This window comes from Octopus bimaculoides, chromosome 8 (assembly GCF_001194135.2).
Source record: "Octopus bimaculoides isolate UCB-OBI-ISO-001 chromosome 8, ASM119413v2, whole genome shotgun sequence".
Classification (NCBI taxonomy): Eukaryota; Metazoa; Mollusca; class Cephalopoda; order Octopoda; family Octopodidae; genus Octopus; species Octopus bimaculoides.
Genome location: NC_068988.1, coordinates 158,277 through 172,290, shown reverse-complemented (window position 1 = coordinate 172,290; position 14,014 = coordinate 158,277). Strand labels below are relative to the sequence as shown.

The following is a 14,014-nucleotide window of genomic DNA, read 5'->3' as shown; positions in this document are numbered from 1 at the left end:
ATATATATATATATATATATATATATATATATCAAACCCGAAACAATTGGACAGTTAAACAGCTGTAAACAATAGCTAACAAAATTATAATTATAATAATAATTATTATTATTAACAAATCTTCTTACCTTAACAAAATGTGTGTGCCGCAATATTGTATTTTCAAGAGATTTAATCCACTTCTCTCTTTCATCTGCATCTCGGGCTGTAAAAAAATGAGATGAGGAGAGAGAGAAAGAGAGAGAGAGTAATAAAAAAAACAAAAAGTGTGTATGTATAACTAAAATCAATAGGACAACATAGAAGGTACCCGAAGGATAAGAGTGGTCTGTGGTGGCTGAAGAAAGAAAACTAGACGAGTGGAAAGTTGTTCAACTCCACCACCACAATCACCACCACCACCACCACCACCACTGACGATGACAACGACGATGACGACTGCAGTCCGTTCCCTCTCCCTCTCTCCTTCTCTCTTGCTGAAATTCAGTTTAACCATAGTTGATGTGGTGGGCACTAAGATTCCAGTATGGTATCTCTCAGATTACATCAGAAGAAAGAGCCAAGCTTCTGTCACAGGAGTAAACAAACAGTGTTGTGTTTTAGAAGGGTCGGGGGGTGGGAGAATGTTTTATCATAAACAGCACTGATAAATTTGATAAACTACTGGTGGTTGATGGTTATTTAGAAGGAGAGAGAGAGAATGAGAGAGTTTAATGCATAGAACAGTACCAAATAATAATTTTTAAAAATTAATTAAAAATAAACAACTGAAAAGAGACTCTAAAACTGATTACTTTTTGTACTTTATGAAACAAAACACATAGCTGTGTGTGTGTGTGTGTGTGTGTGTATGTGTGTGTGTGTGCATATATATTTAGATATATTTCATCTTTTACTTGAAGTCATTAGACTGCGGCCATGCTGGAGTATGCATTGAAGAACTTTTAGTTGAATCAATCAATCCCAAAACTGTTTTCTTTTCTTAAAGTCCGGTACTTATTCTCTTGGTCTCTCCTGTTAAACTTCTAAGTTACAGGGATGCAAACACACCAACACTGGTTGTGAAGTGGTGGTGGGGTGATGGGCTTCTTTCAGTTTCCATCTACTAAATCCACTTGCAAGGCTTTGGTCAGCCCAAGGCTATAGAAGTCACTTGCCCAAATTGCCATGCAGTAAGACTGAACCCAGAACCATGTGGTTGGAAAGCAAGCTTCTTACCACACAGCCACACTTGCACCTATATGTGTGTGTGTGTGTGTGTGTGTGTGTGTGTGTGTGTGTGTGTGTGTGTGTGTTTATGTATATATACACTCACACACGTATTCATGCATATATAAATATACACATACACACCATATTTCCTTGAATATAGGATTCACTTTCAAAAGCAAAAGGGGTTTAAAAAATCATTCTGGGGCCCTTATATTTTAGAATTGGCTTACATTACATATTACATGCTTTAAAAGAGTAAAACCATTTTCTTCCCTTGAATACGTGCTGCTGAAATTAGGCCACATTTAATCTGCTATCAAACATACATATTTAAATATTCTTTAAAGCCATTCACTGAGACAGAATCGCACATGACAGTTACATTGTTAAACAGGGAAAACACATTAAACAGAGAACAGTAATGAAAATAACAACTATTTCAAATTCTGCACAAGGCAGGCAATTTTAGTGAGTGGTGGTGGGGGGGGGGGAGCCAGTTATGTCGACCGCCAAACACCATCGGTTCTGGTACTTGATTGGAACTATATTTTATCAAACCCCTAAAGATGAAAGGCAAAGTAAACCTCAGCAGGATTTGAACCCAAAATGAGAAGAGTGAAAACAAAACCGACAAAGTATATTGTCCAACGCTCTGATGAGTCTGTCAGTTTGCAGCAATAATAATAATAATCCTTTCTACCATAGGCACAAGGCCTGAAACTCTGGGTGAGGGGGAAATCTATTACATGTCCCCCAGTACATGACTGATACTTATTTCATTGACCCCGAAAGGATGAAAGACAAGGTCAACCAAAGCAGGATTTGAACTCAGAACATAAAGACAGAAAAAATGCCACTAAGTATTTTGTATGGTGTGCTAACAATTTTGCCAGATCACCATCTTAAATAATAATAATAATAATAATAGTAATAATAATAATAATAATAACAATAATAATAATGATGATGATGATGATAATGATGATGCCACCATAAAATATACAAGATATGATTTATGATATATTTTGTTCTTTCTTACCTCTGGGTAATCTGAAAAATTTTTTCAATTTACTAAAATTCTTGTTTTTATCTACAAATAGGTTTTTAAATTGTTGACCGAATTGCTTCATAGCCAGGTAGAACACTAAGTTGTAAAACATGGCCAATAAACGTGTTACGATATATACCTTGCCAAAACAGGATAAAAAGAAGAAAAGATTAATGCAATAAAATATAGAAATAAATAAAAATAAAATTAAATGAAAGTCTCTAAAATGGACAAGACAGAAGACAGCCGAGCGGTTCCATGGCAACTGGCCAGAATTAGAAAGGAACGTGATAGAGCTACAAAGTAGTTCCTTAGAGAGATGAGTGTTAAATAACCGGTTGAGTTGGTTTCTCATACTTCGTTCACCATTTATTGCAAACCATCAAACACACGCACACACAATAGACTTTTAACCCTAGGAACATTACCTCTATCTCGTTTCTTCACAACTCCTTATTTCACTTCTTACTTTACAATGTTTTGTTTCAAACAATTTGGTGAGTTTCAAGAACTGTCACCCAAAACAGGAAACTGTTCCTCTGTCATTAAACCCAAATCAGGCCAAAGGAGGTCAGGTCAGGTCAGGTCACCTGCTGGACCTTCACCCTCAGCCTACCCCCAATTGCTATTATATAAGTCCTAACTACCTGCAGTCTTAGTAACTACTTCTATTGTTGCTAATCAAAAGTCTGGTCTTTCTTTGACCACCAGACTTTGATTAATTGTTCTCACTACTACAGAAACACACAAGAATTACTCATTCATTTCGGTTCGACTGCCTCCTCCTCCCACCACCCATTCTCATCCCCTTAAATACTGCCTTCAACAACAAAGAGCTATTATTTCATTCCATAATAGTCACAGCTTCTTTGCTATCTCCTTCACTCACTTTCATCAACTCAATACCATTATTAAGTAACAAAGTGTTACTATTTATTATTCGTTAACGATCACGGCCTTTGTGCTGTGTGACTACAAATAACCTGATTACACAGATTACAAACACATTTTTAATTCATGTACAGTTTGAAATATAAGTGACAATAATTAATAACAGGAACAGAATACCAAAAGATAAAAAGTGGATGTTGTGGGGGACTAAGTGATATTCATATTGCTTCTGCTGTTATTAATTAATTCTTAATAATCCTACTGGCTATTTGCAACACCAGTGCCTGATAAGATTCTCGGTAGATTGCTGATGGTGGTATCGCTGCTATCTTTAGCTTTTGGGTACCAACCATTGACAAGGGCAAGGAAGGCTGAAATCACTTGATCTGGTAGTCCCAGCAGCAATGGCAGACAATTATCTGCTGCTAGCAATATAAACACAAATGCATATATGCACCACAAGTCCGTATGGGGTTCCCCCATGGTAACTAATGCAGTATTCTGTGTTCTTACACAACACCCACTTTTAAGTGGGGATAAATATTATCTTTTGGTATTAATACTGCTTCTGTTGCTATTATTTTTTTAATAATCCCACTGGCTATTTGCAACACCAGAGCCTGATAAGGTGCTGAGATTCTCTGAATATTGCTTGCAGAGGAATCACTGCTATCTCTAGCTTTTGTGTGTCTACTATTAACAAAGCCAAGGAAGACTGAAATTACATAATCTGGTGGTAATCCCAGTGATAATGGTGGAGGTTTATCTCCTGCTAGCAATATAAACAAGAGTGCATATATGCACCACAAGTCCATATAAGAGGTTCTCTCCAAGTAAATAACACAGTATTTTCTGTTCTGACACAACATTCACCACTAAGCAGTGATAAGTATTACCTTTCGTTATTAATACTGCTGCAGTCGTCATTAATTATTTTTAATAATCTCACTGGCTGATAAGGAACCAAGATTCTATACATATTGCTTACAGAGGAATTGCTGCTATCTCTAGCTTTCGGGTGTCTACCATTGACAAGGCTAAGGGAAACCAAAATCACATGATCTGGTAGTCCCAGTGATGATGGTGAAGGATTATCACCTGCTACTGATATAAAGAAGGGTGCATATAAGCACCACAAGTCCATATAAGAGGTTCTCTCCAAGTAAAAAGCACAGTATTCTGTGTTCTAACACAACATCCACCTTTAAGTGGCGATAAATATAACTGAAAATGTCTGTATACAATGGATATGTTAAAATACAATAGAATGAAACCGAGGTTCAGGTATGGCTGTATAATTAACCGTTTCCTTCCCAACTATATGACTTTTGGTTCTGTCCCACAGCGTGGCATTTTAAGCAAGTATTTTCCAGTATATAGCCTTGGGCTGACCAAAGCCTCATGAGAGGATCAGGCAGAACCATCATCATGTGTATGTGTGAGAGTATATATCAATCATCATCATCATCGTTTAACGTCCGCTTTCCATGCTAGCATGGGTTGGACGATTTGACTGAGGACTGGTGAAACCGTATGGCAACACCAATATATATATATATATTGGCGTTAGGAAGGGCATCCAGCTGTAGAAACTCTGCCAAATTAGATTGGAGCCTGGTGTTGCCATCCGGTTTCACCAGTCCTCAGTCAAATCGTCCAACCCATGCTAGCATGGAAAGCAGACGTTAAACGATGATGATGATGATGATATATATATATATATATATATATGTATCATTGTTCTAACATCTACTTTTCCATGCATGCATAAGTCAAACAGAATTTGTCAAGGCAGATTTTCTACAACTGGATGCCCTTCCTGTCACCAATCCTCACCTGTATCCAAGCAAGGTAAAATTTCTCCATGGACAGAAATATTTTTGCAAAATATTGGAAATGAATGACACTGTTTGTATACACAAGGTTAACACAAGGAGACACTAACAGACACAAGGCTTTGACCAGCCTGCATCTATAGTAAAAGGCACTTGCCCATGAGGCCATGCAGTAGGACTGAATACAAAACCGTGTGGTTTGTGTGTGTGTGTGTGTGTGTGTGTGTGTGTGAGTGACCGTTTGCACTTTCTTCTGCAAAAGTCATGGCCAACAAGTGGGGATGTTATCACTTCTCAGCAGATCATTTGCATGTTTCATGCCTTCAAAGCCATGTGGAATATGATATCCCTTACTTGAAAAATTGGTATGGGTTACAAAGAGGTAAAATAATGTCTTGATAATATATTCTAACCCATGCTAGCATGGAAAAACAGACATAATAGCAAATGAATGAAACAACTAATAAAAACAAACATGGTTTTGTAAATTCAAGCTTTTGTATGAAATTGTTGAGGTAAGCCTTTCATGTTTTGTCTTTCTCAAAACATGATTTAATCAAAATTAATCCTTGAAATAATGTTTTTATCACACTGCATGCATAATTCTAATTCTCATTAATTATAATTCCAGAGTTGTCTTTCCTTTGTCTTGACTAATTTCACTAACATTAACCATTGTAGGTTAGGATTCCTTCTCCTCATTTACAGCAGTAACTTTAATTAGCTGAAAATTTTTATTCACTATGTCACATATGTCAGCACTCATTCAACTAATAATTAGATATTTTAGCTCATGTTAACACATTCAATGAACAGAGCATTTAGCCCTTTTGTTACCATTTTCCTGTTGAAATGGGTGTAATAAATAGCATATTGAAATATGTTGCTTTTGTTTCATTTCATTTTGAAAATAATGAAGAACTTAATAAAATAAGTTTGTCGTTATTAAGTTGATGTTAGAAACATAAATTAACATTAAATTTTGAAAGAAAAAGTCTTAATTTAGATCACTTCAACTCTTTTGTTACCATATTCCTATTGAATATTCATTTCAATAATTCTGAAAATAATTAAGGAGTAGATAACAACTCATTATTTAAGCTGGTGCTTGAAACGAATTGATATGAAACGTTGATGGAAGATTTTAATTTAGATCGTTTTTAAATCAGAAAGTATAACAGGACCAAGTACTCAATTAGGGCTCACTGAGTACAAAACAACAGCTAACCACTCAAATACTCATTTTGTTAGAATGACAGAGGTAAGGCGGTGGCGAGATGGCAGAATCGTTAGCAGATCGGGCGAAATGCTGAGCGGTATTTTGTCTGTCTTTACATTCTGAGATCAAATTCCACCGAGGTCGACTTTGCCTTTCATCCTTTCAGGGGTCAATAAAGTAAGTACCAGTTGTGTACTGGGGTCGATCTAATCAACTGCACCCCCTCCCCCAAAATTTCAGGCCTTGTGCCCAGAGTCGAAAAGAATGACAGAAGCAAGTAGAATATTCTGACTTATTCCAGGGTATAACGGAGTGATGAGCTCACCACCACCACAACCACCAACATCGAATGCTGCCAACGATATAAATATGAATGCTTTTATGCACCATGAATCCATATGCGAGATCTTCTCATGGTAAATAATACAGGATTTGGTGTTGTTGGATATATAGATTGTCTTTTCGTATTAATAATGCTTCTATTGTTATTATTTTTTAAGAAGCTATTTGCAGCCTCAGTGCCTGAAAAGGTAATGAAATTCTATATATTGTTGGCAGTGTAATTCATCTACAGGATGTTTGTCATGAAAGAGGCCAGGAAGGTCAAAATCACATGATCAGGCAGTTCCAGCATCTGTAGCACATGATGCTTGTTTGCCAACGATATAAACATTATCACTTTTAAGTACCATGCGTTCACATGTGAAGCCCTCTCTAGGTCAATAATGCAGCATTCGATGTTCAAACAAATCATCCATGTTAAGTTGGATAGAAAGATTGCCTTTTTAATAACAACATTTCTTAATATCATCTAACTCATGCATATTCTTAAAAAGAAACAAAAATAGTGGAAAAAAAAAACCAAGACAATTTCATCATTATAAATACTATAAGTATATTTCTGCTAGAAAAAGCAGCCAGATCTTCCTCAAATCATATCCTACCACCTTAAAAAAGAAAAAAAGGTAACAGTATATTGTAGTTCTTTGTATTAAAAAAAATGGGACGATTTTGGGTGGAATTACCCAAATGACCCATTTACTTAGAGCTGATTTATAATAAAGACCCATTTATTTAGAGCTGATCTGGAGCTAAACAATAATAAACTTTTAGAATGAGACATCATGTAAAGTTTACCTTGGAAATGAAAGGTCTTCTGGTTGGCAGTAATAGTGAAGGTACTATCGTCTTCATCATCAATACCAATTATGGCTCCCTGAAAAAAGCAAAACAAAAAACAACTAACATTATATTGTATTATAAAGGATGTTGGTGATGCTTTAGTGAAAAAATACTAAATTTCCAATATACTATTTTTATGTAAGTTTTAACCCTTTTGTTTCAATTAATTTTAAAGAATATAGAATTTAGTAAAATAACTCATCAATAAGCTGGTATTCAGAAAATAATTTAACACAAAATTTTGAAGGGAAGTTTTAATTTAGGTTACTTTAAAATCGGAAATTTGTATCTGAGAACCAGAAGCAGTTTCAGGCAGGTTGTAATGGCTGAACCAGCAAGGATTTTTAGGAACAGCAGCAAAGATTTGAGGCTACGGAAAAGGTGCTACACTTCCCTTGTTCAATTAATTTTGAAAGTAAGGAAGAATTCAATAAAAGAACTTTGTTGTTTTATTAAACTGGAATTTAGAAGGTGAATTGACATGAACTTTTGATGGCAAGTTTTAATTTAGATCACTTTAAGACAAGAAGCATGTACCACAGAACTAAGGACATTCTCAGGAGAGTTCATACCAAGAGGGTTAACCCATTTGTTAACATAATTCTAATGAAATACACTGCATTTGTTTTAATTAATTTTGAAGATAATAAAGAATTTAGTAAAATAACCGTCATTATTAAGCAGATATTTGGGACATAAGTTCCTAATTTCATGAAATTTTGATGGAAGATTCTAATTTAGATTACTTTAAAACAGAAATTTTACATCACAGAAACAGGGGCAAACTCAGACAGACTGGTGTTCAAAGGGTTGAATAAATGTAACAAATGCAATAGGTTAGAGTGATAAGGTTAACAGTAATTGGTGTAGTTAATATTGTTGGGATTGGTTTCAGTTCAGACTAGTGCAGCTGGCAAAGTCAGAAAATGCAAGAAGAACTATTTGAAATGCCATTTAGTAATTTCAGATGAAGAGAAATTGTCAGGGTAAAAGAATGGACAGGTGCAGCCTCCTACCTCAGGTAATGTTGAAAAGAATTAAGAGAAAGTAGAGGTTATGATAGCAACCACAGAAAGGAGTAGAAAATATTACTCAACAGTGGGCAAGGGTATGGTAAGGGGGTGAGAGGATGTTTCTGAAGTATTTGTTTATCTGTTTTGTTTAGTTCTGGTAGGAAGGGAAACCAGAGAAAGAATTTTAAATGAGTTGCAACATTCCATTTGGAGTAAATAACTATAAGGTTACAAATATTTGATAATACTGTTCAAAACCAAAAGAAAATTCAAAGTTATTAGATTCAGTTTTATAAAAATATCGTGAATAATGGGAATTATTTAACTTGGTAAGAAAAGTCTTCAATAGACTTCTGTTTCCCTTTTAGGGCATTTAGGGTCCATCCTGACACCTCATCACAACTATTTTATCTCTCTTTCCATATCCACCCCAGTTACATCCATTCCTTTATAATGCGAGTAACCATGCAGCACCTCTACAGCAAGAAATCTCTTCTGGACCTTTCTTTCATGCTTTAACCCACTCGGCCCCGACCACAAAACCACCTCCCACTCTACTGTGACCTCACTCAGCAGAAGAGATTCTTAGTCTTGATTCCATAAAAGAAAGTACTCTGCACACACTGTTAAGTGGTTGGTGTTAGGAAGGACATCCAGCCATAGAAACCATGTCCACGCAGACACTGCAGCTCACTGCAGTCCTCCAGCTCATTGCTAGCATGGGTTCGACGGTTTGACTGAGGGCTGGCAAGCCAGAAGGCTGCACCAGGCTCCGATCTGATTTGTTAAAGTTTCTACAGCTGGATACCCTTCCTAATGCCAACCACTCCAAGAGTGTAGTGGGTGCTTTTTACATGCCATTGGCATGAGGGCTAGTCAGACGGCACTGGCAACAACCACGCTTGAATGGTGCTTTTTACGTGCCACCGGCACAGGACCAGTCAACCAGCAGTGGCATCAACCACGCTTGAATGGTGCTTTTTACGTGCCACCAAATTATATATATATCATCATCGTTTAATGTCCGTTTCCATGCTGGCATGGGCTGGACAGTTCGACTGAGGTTTGGAGAGCCAGTGGCTGCACCAGGCTCCAATCTGATAATGTTTCTACAGCTGGAAGCCCTTCCTAATAGTAAAATTAAAATAAGTGCAGACATAACAACTATGCTGAATTCAAGGATAACAATGCATGTTGCCCTGGTACACACCTGTCTTCCCCACAACCCCACCCCACACATACTATCCCATTAAAAAAAAAAATCCAGACTAAACTAATACCAAGAAACACCAACAAATATTATTGTGTTTTTAATGAAAAAAGGTATCTTACCTTTAATCGGACACATCTTCGCCGATCACCTCTCATCATTTTATCTTTGGACTAAAGAGAAAAATAACAGAAAATTGGATTTACACAGGTATAGATAATTTATTTAAATTTAAAGGAATTTTGAACATTTCAGAATTAATCTAAAAATAAGGTAAGTTAAAGTTTGTCCTTATAACACAGCAGCGTTATCAGGATAAACTTTTTCATTCGTTACAGCTTAACCCTTTAGCATTTAAACTGTTCAATCCAGACTGAATATTTTACTGGCTTTGCATTCAAACTGGCCAGATCCAACTTTTCACACCTACCCTACAATGTCACTCTAAAAATAAACAATTATATTATCAAAATCTTGAAGCTATGAGATTTGAAGCTGCAAGGTAAGGCACGATTAATTCAAAAATATGTGAACACGAAAGAAGGATTAAGACCATCAAATCAACACCGTTTCTATGTCTATAGATAAACTGTTATGACTATGCATAAGCACAGTGTATGTGTGTGGTGGTGGTGGTGGGGGGTAGCAAGAGAGAAGGGATCAGATAATCCAGGTGTTTACTTGAGGAGACGTCCTAAAGGGGTCTACTTTTTTAAGGGCCACCTATTTTGGGATCCCCTCTATTTTTAGAGCATTTTAAACTAAATATGTGGCATTGGTGACCAAATTGGAGCAATGATAATGAATTTCATAGCATGAACTCTCAGGGAGTATTGTAAGGAGGTTCAATTCCTGAAGTGCCGCTTAAATGAGGCCCCACTGACCCCACTATTTTTAGTGCTCCTACACTTATTGATTAAACTGATCAGCATCAGTGCTAAGCACATCTGCAGAAATAAGTTTGGGCATCCTAAATACTTTCATGTACATTCAAATTGAGATGAGGAGTTATAAAAGGTACGTTTCAAGTGTGGTCGTGTGGATATTTATATTTTGCAGTTTATGAAACTTGTCTAATATATATAAATATATAAAATACAGCCACATATAATACATCATCATCATTTAACATCTGTTTCCTCTGCTGGTATGTGTTGGACAGCTATGTCAGGGGCCACACTTGGTTCCATAGTCTGTTTTGGCTTGGTTTCTATGGCCTGATGCCCTTCCTAGCTCCAACCACTTTACAGAGTGTACTGGGTGCTTTTTACATGGTACCATGACCAAAGCTTTTTACATGGCACCGTTGTTTTAGGATCTCCATTCTGTTCTGGTAGGCACACACATATTTATTATATACCATTATTAGCAATGGAAGCATTCAAAATAGCATTCTGTATATCTTAGTTAATATAGATATACTGTAAAAAGCCAAGAAAAAAAGTGATATTTGTCTTGAGAAAGCATCTTGTATGGATGCAGAGTGCTAAAAGGCACAGAAATATATTCCTGAGTAGACAGAAAGCATCCAGCAACAGCAATGGAATTGCTAATTCTAGATTTCAGCATCTTTGAATGTCATTATCAGTAAGTAACCATTAGTAATTACATGCTCAAGCAAATTTCAAAATTAAAAAGTCTTGTTGAAGAAAGACAGAATCAACCAAGTGCCGAGAGGTGGTTATTTAAATTGTTTCTATTTCTATAATGTTGTATCAATGGGAAAATCACAGCAGACGGGTATAATCAAAAAGTAAGCATCATCTTAACGATGCAATGTACAGCATTTGATATTTCATAAACGATCTTAAAAAGGATCGATGAGTAACGAGAGACAAATGGGATTCATTATTTCTTTAAATGAAGACAGAGTATTATCAACAAATTCTGAAAAGTAAAGTTCATTACATTTTTAAAGAGACACAACACAAGAATAGAAGGAGTACAAAAAAGTTGGATTTAAACCAGGGGTTGGCAAACTTGTTATCTCTTTGACCCCCTACAGGGAATTGTTGATAACTTATTGACCTCTATCATATAAATTTCTAAAATAGAATCTTCAAGGATAATCAATAAAAAAATTTCATGATTTAAAAGCAATAAATCCTTCAGTCTTTTTTGTTTTTGCTTTTTTAATAAGAAATATTTAAAGAAATTTTATGAAAATGCTTAGCGAAATTAATAAAGAACTATAAAAATATAGTCATGTTGTATCTTTATCAAGCCAGTGCCCTTAATGCTCAAAATCATTTCAGGTGTTTATCGAACTCATGGATAACTACAGACCCCCTAGGAGGGAATACTAACCACTTTGCCAACCCCTGATTTAAAGAGAAGGGTCAGGGTTGAGCTGATGGGGTTGAGTGAGTTTTAGAATGTCAACAGAGTTAAGGAAAGATGAAAGAAACAAATGGATATGGTACTTATGGGTGCATTCAAAAGAATGGAGTTTGGTCAAGCGTGTTTGCATGCACGACTCAGCCAAAGACTGCTATAGTCTCAGTCACCCCAGAAGAAAACAATCCCCAAAGGATTTGGTGCTTCAGAGTTGTGAGAGTGGTTGCATGCTAGTAAGTAGATGCCCAGGATGAAGACAGCTGAGCAGAGGGCAAAAAGATGATTAGATGTGAAAGAAACACCAGACAATTTTTCAACAGCACAGAGTTAGAAGCTGCTGGCACCTCTCAAAAAAACTTTGTAACTATCAAAAAAGCTCCCGAAAATTTTGTTTCATTTATAGAGATTGTTAATGACCATTTCCAAAGGCTCAGAATTTAACAGTTAATTATATTAGATAACCATCACTTATAAATCATCATCATTTAACGTCCATCTTCCATGCTGGCATGGGTTGGATAGTTTGACCGGAGCTGACAAGCCAGAGGGCTGCACCAGGCGCCAGTTGTCTGCCTTGGCATGGTGTTCTATGGCTGGATGCCCTTCCTAATGCCAACCACTTTACAGAATGGACTAGGTGCTTTTTTTATACAAGGTGCAGACATAGCTGTGAGGTTGAGAAACTTGCTTTGTAATCACAACGGTTCAGGTTCAATCACACTGAATGGCACCCTGGGGCAGATGTCTTTTACTATAGCTCCAGGTCAGCTAATGCTTTGAGAGTGAATCTGGTAGATGGAAACTAAATGGAAGTCCATAGTGTGTGTGTGCACACATATTGGTCTATGTCCTTTCTCCACTACTTGACAAAGAGTGTTGGTTTGTTTACATCCTCATAACTTAGCAGTTTGACAAAAGAGGCTTGTAGAATGAGTAGCAGATTTAAATAAGTGCTGGAGTCAATTTGTTTGACTAAAACCCTTCAGGACAATGCCTCAGCATTGCTGCAGTCCAAAGACTGACACAAGTAGGAGAAAAGCTAAGAGATAGGGAGATGCTGTAATTCCCCCATTAAAAGCTCCTAACCAACCCAAACAAGTTCTTTCAAGACTCTTCAAGAGATTACTATGTTGTTTTTTTTTTAGGAGTGCTCAGCATGGAGTCAGAAGAGAAGTTTTCCACCCAAGATAAATTAAGGACTGGACAACTTACCAAAATAATTTATAAACCAATACCAAAGACAGTTTGAATCAAATCTGAGAAATATAATTGTGAGAAGAGTAGCACTAGTGTTAGCATCATACTACTAGTTCACATCCACAAGCTGCAACCAACTGTAAAACATTATTATTATTATTATTATTATTATTATTATTATTATTAAAGAAGGTTGTTGTGTAAGTCTGGAACAATGCGAGAACATATAAAGTAAACTATAAAAGGAAAAGAAAACAGAACAAAGTTGCAGTTTCACCTTGTATTTTTATACACTCCCCCTCCCCACAACACTTCAGGACATTTGGAAGAAGTGGTTGTTGAAAAAGGTCATTGCTCAGATGTGTGCAACAATATTATTATTACTATATTAATATTCAACAAATTCTATATCCATAAATTTATGTTTTGCTTAAATTATAGATTATGTGTAACATTTAACCTATCAGTATGAGATACATACATACATATACATATATATATGCATAGATACATATATGCAAACATATATATACATATGCATACACACATGCATATATATATATATATATATATACACAAACATATGCATATATATATACATACATACATATGCATATATATACATACATATGCATATATATATACATACATATGCATATATATACATACATATGCATATATATATACATACATATGCATATATATATACATACATATGCATATATATATATACATACATATGCATATACATACATACGCATATACATACATATGCATATACATACATACATATGCATATATATATATGCATATACATACATACATATGCATATATATATATGCATATATATATACACATACATATGCATA

General features: G+C 35.8%; 1 protein-coding gene across 3 annotated transcripts in view; it reads right to left on the bottom strand.

Annotated features, from left to right (window-relative positions):
- LOC106876619 (oxysterol-binding protein-related protein 9) overlaps positions 1–14,014 on the bottom strand; it is a 108,849-nt gene that overhangs the window by 72,839 nt on the left and 21,996 nt on the right. The window contains exons 2-5 of one of the 3 annotated variants that reach the window (XM_052969914.1): positions 13,160–13,203; positions 9,733–9,783; positions 7,343–7,421; positions 129–205 (exon numbers count right to left, since the gene is read on the bottom strand). In XM_052969914.1, the coding sequence (XP_052825874.1) occupies positions 129–205; positions 7,343–7,421; positions 9,733–9,771 (195 nt within the window). In that variant the 5' untranslated portion in view covers positions 9,772–9,783; positions 13,160–13,203. Of the gene's footprint in view, positions 1–128; positions 206–7,342; positions 7,422–9,732; positions 9,784–13,159; positions 13,282–14,014 lie in introns of all 3 variants that reach the window. The other 2 variants (XM_052969915.1, XM_052969912.1) reach the window with 2 other exon arrangements.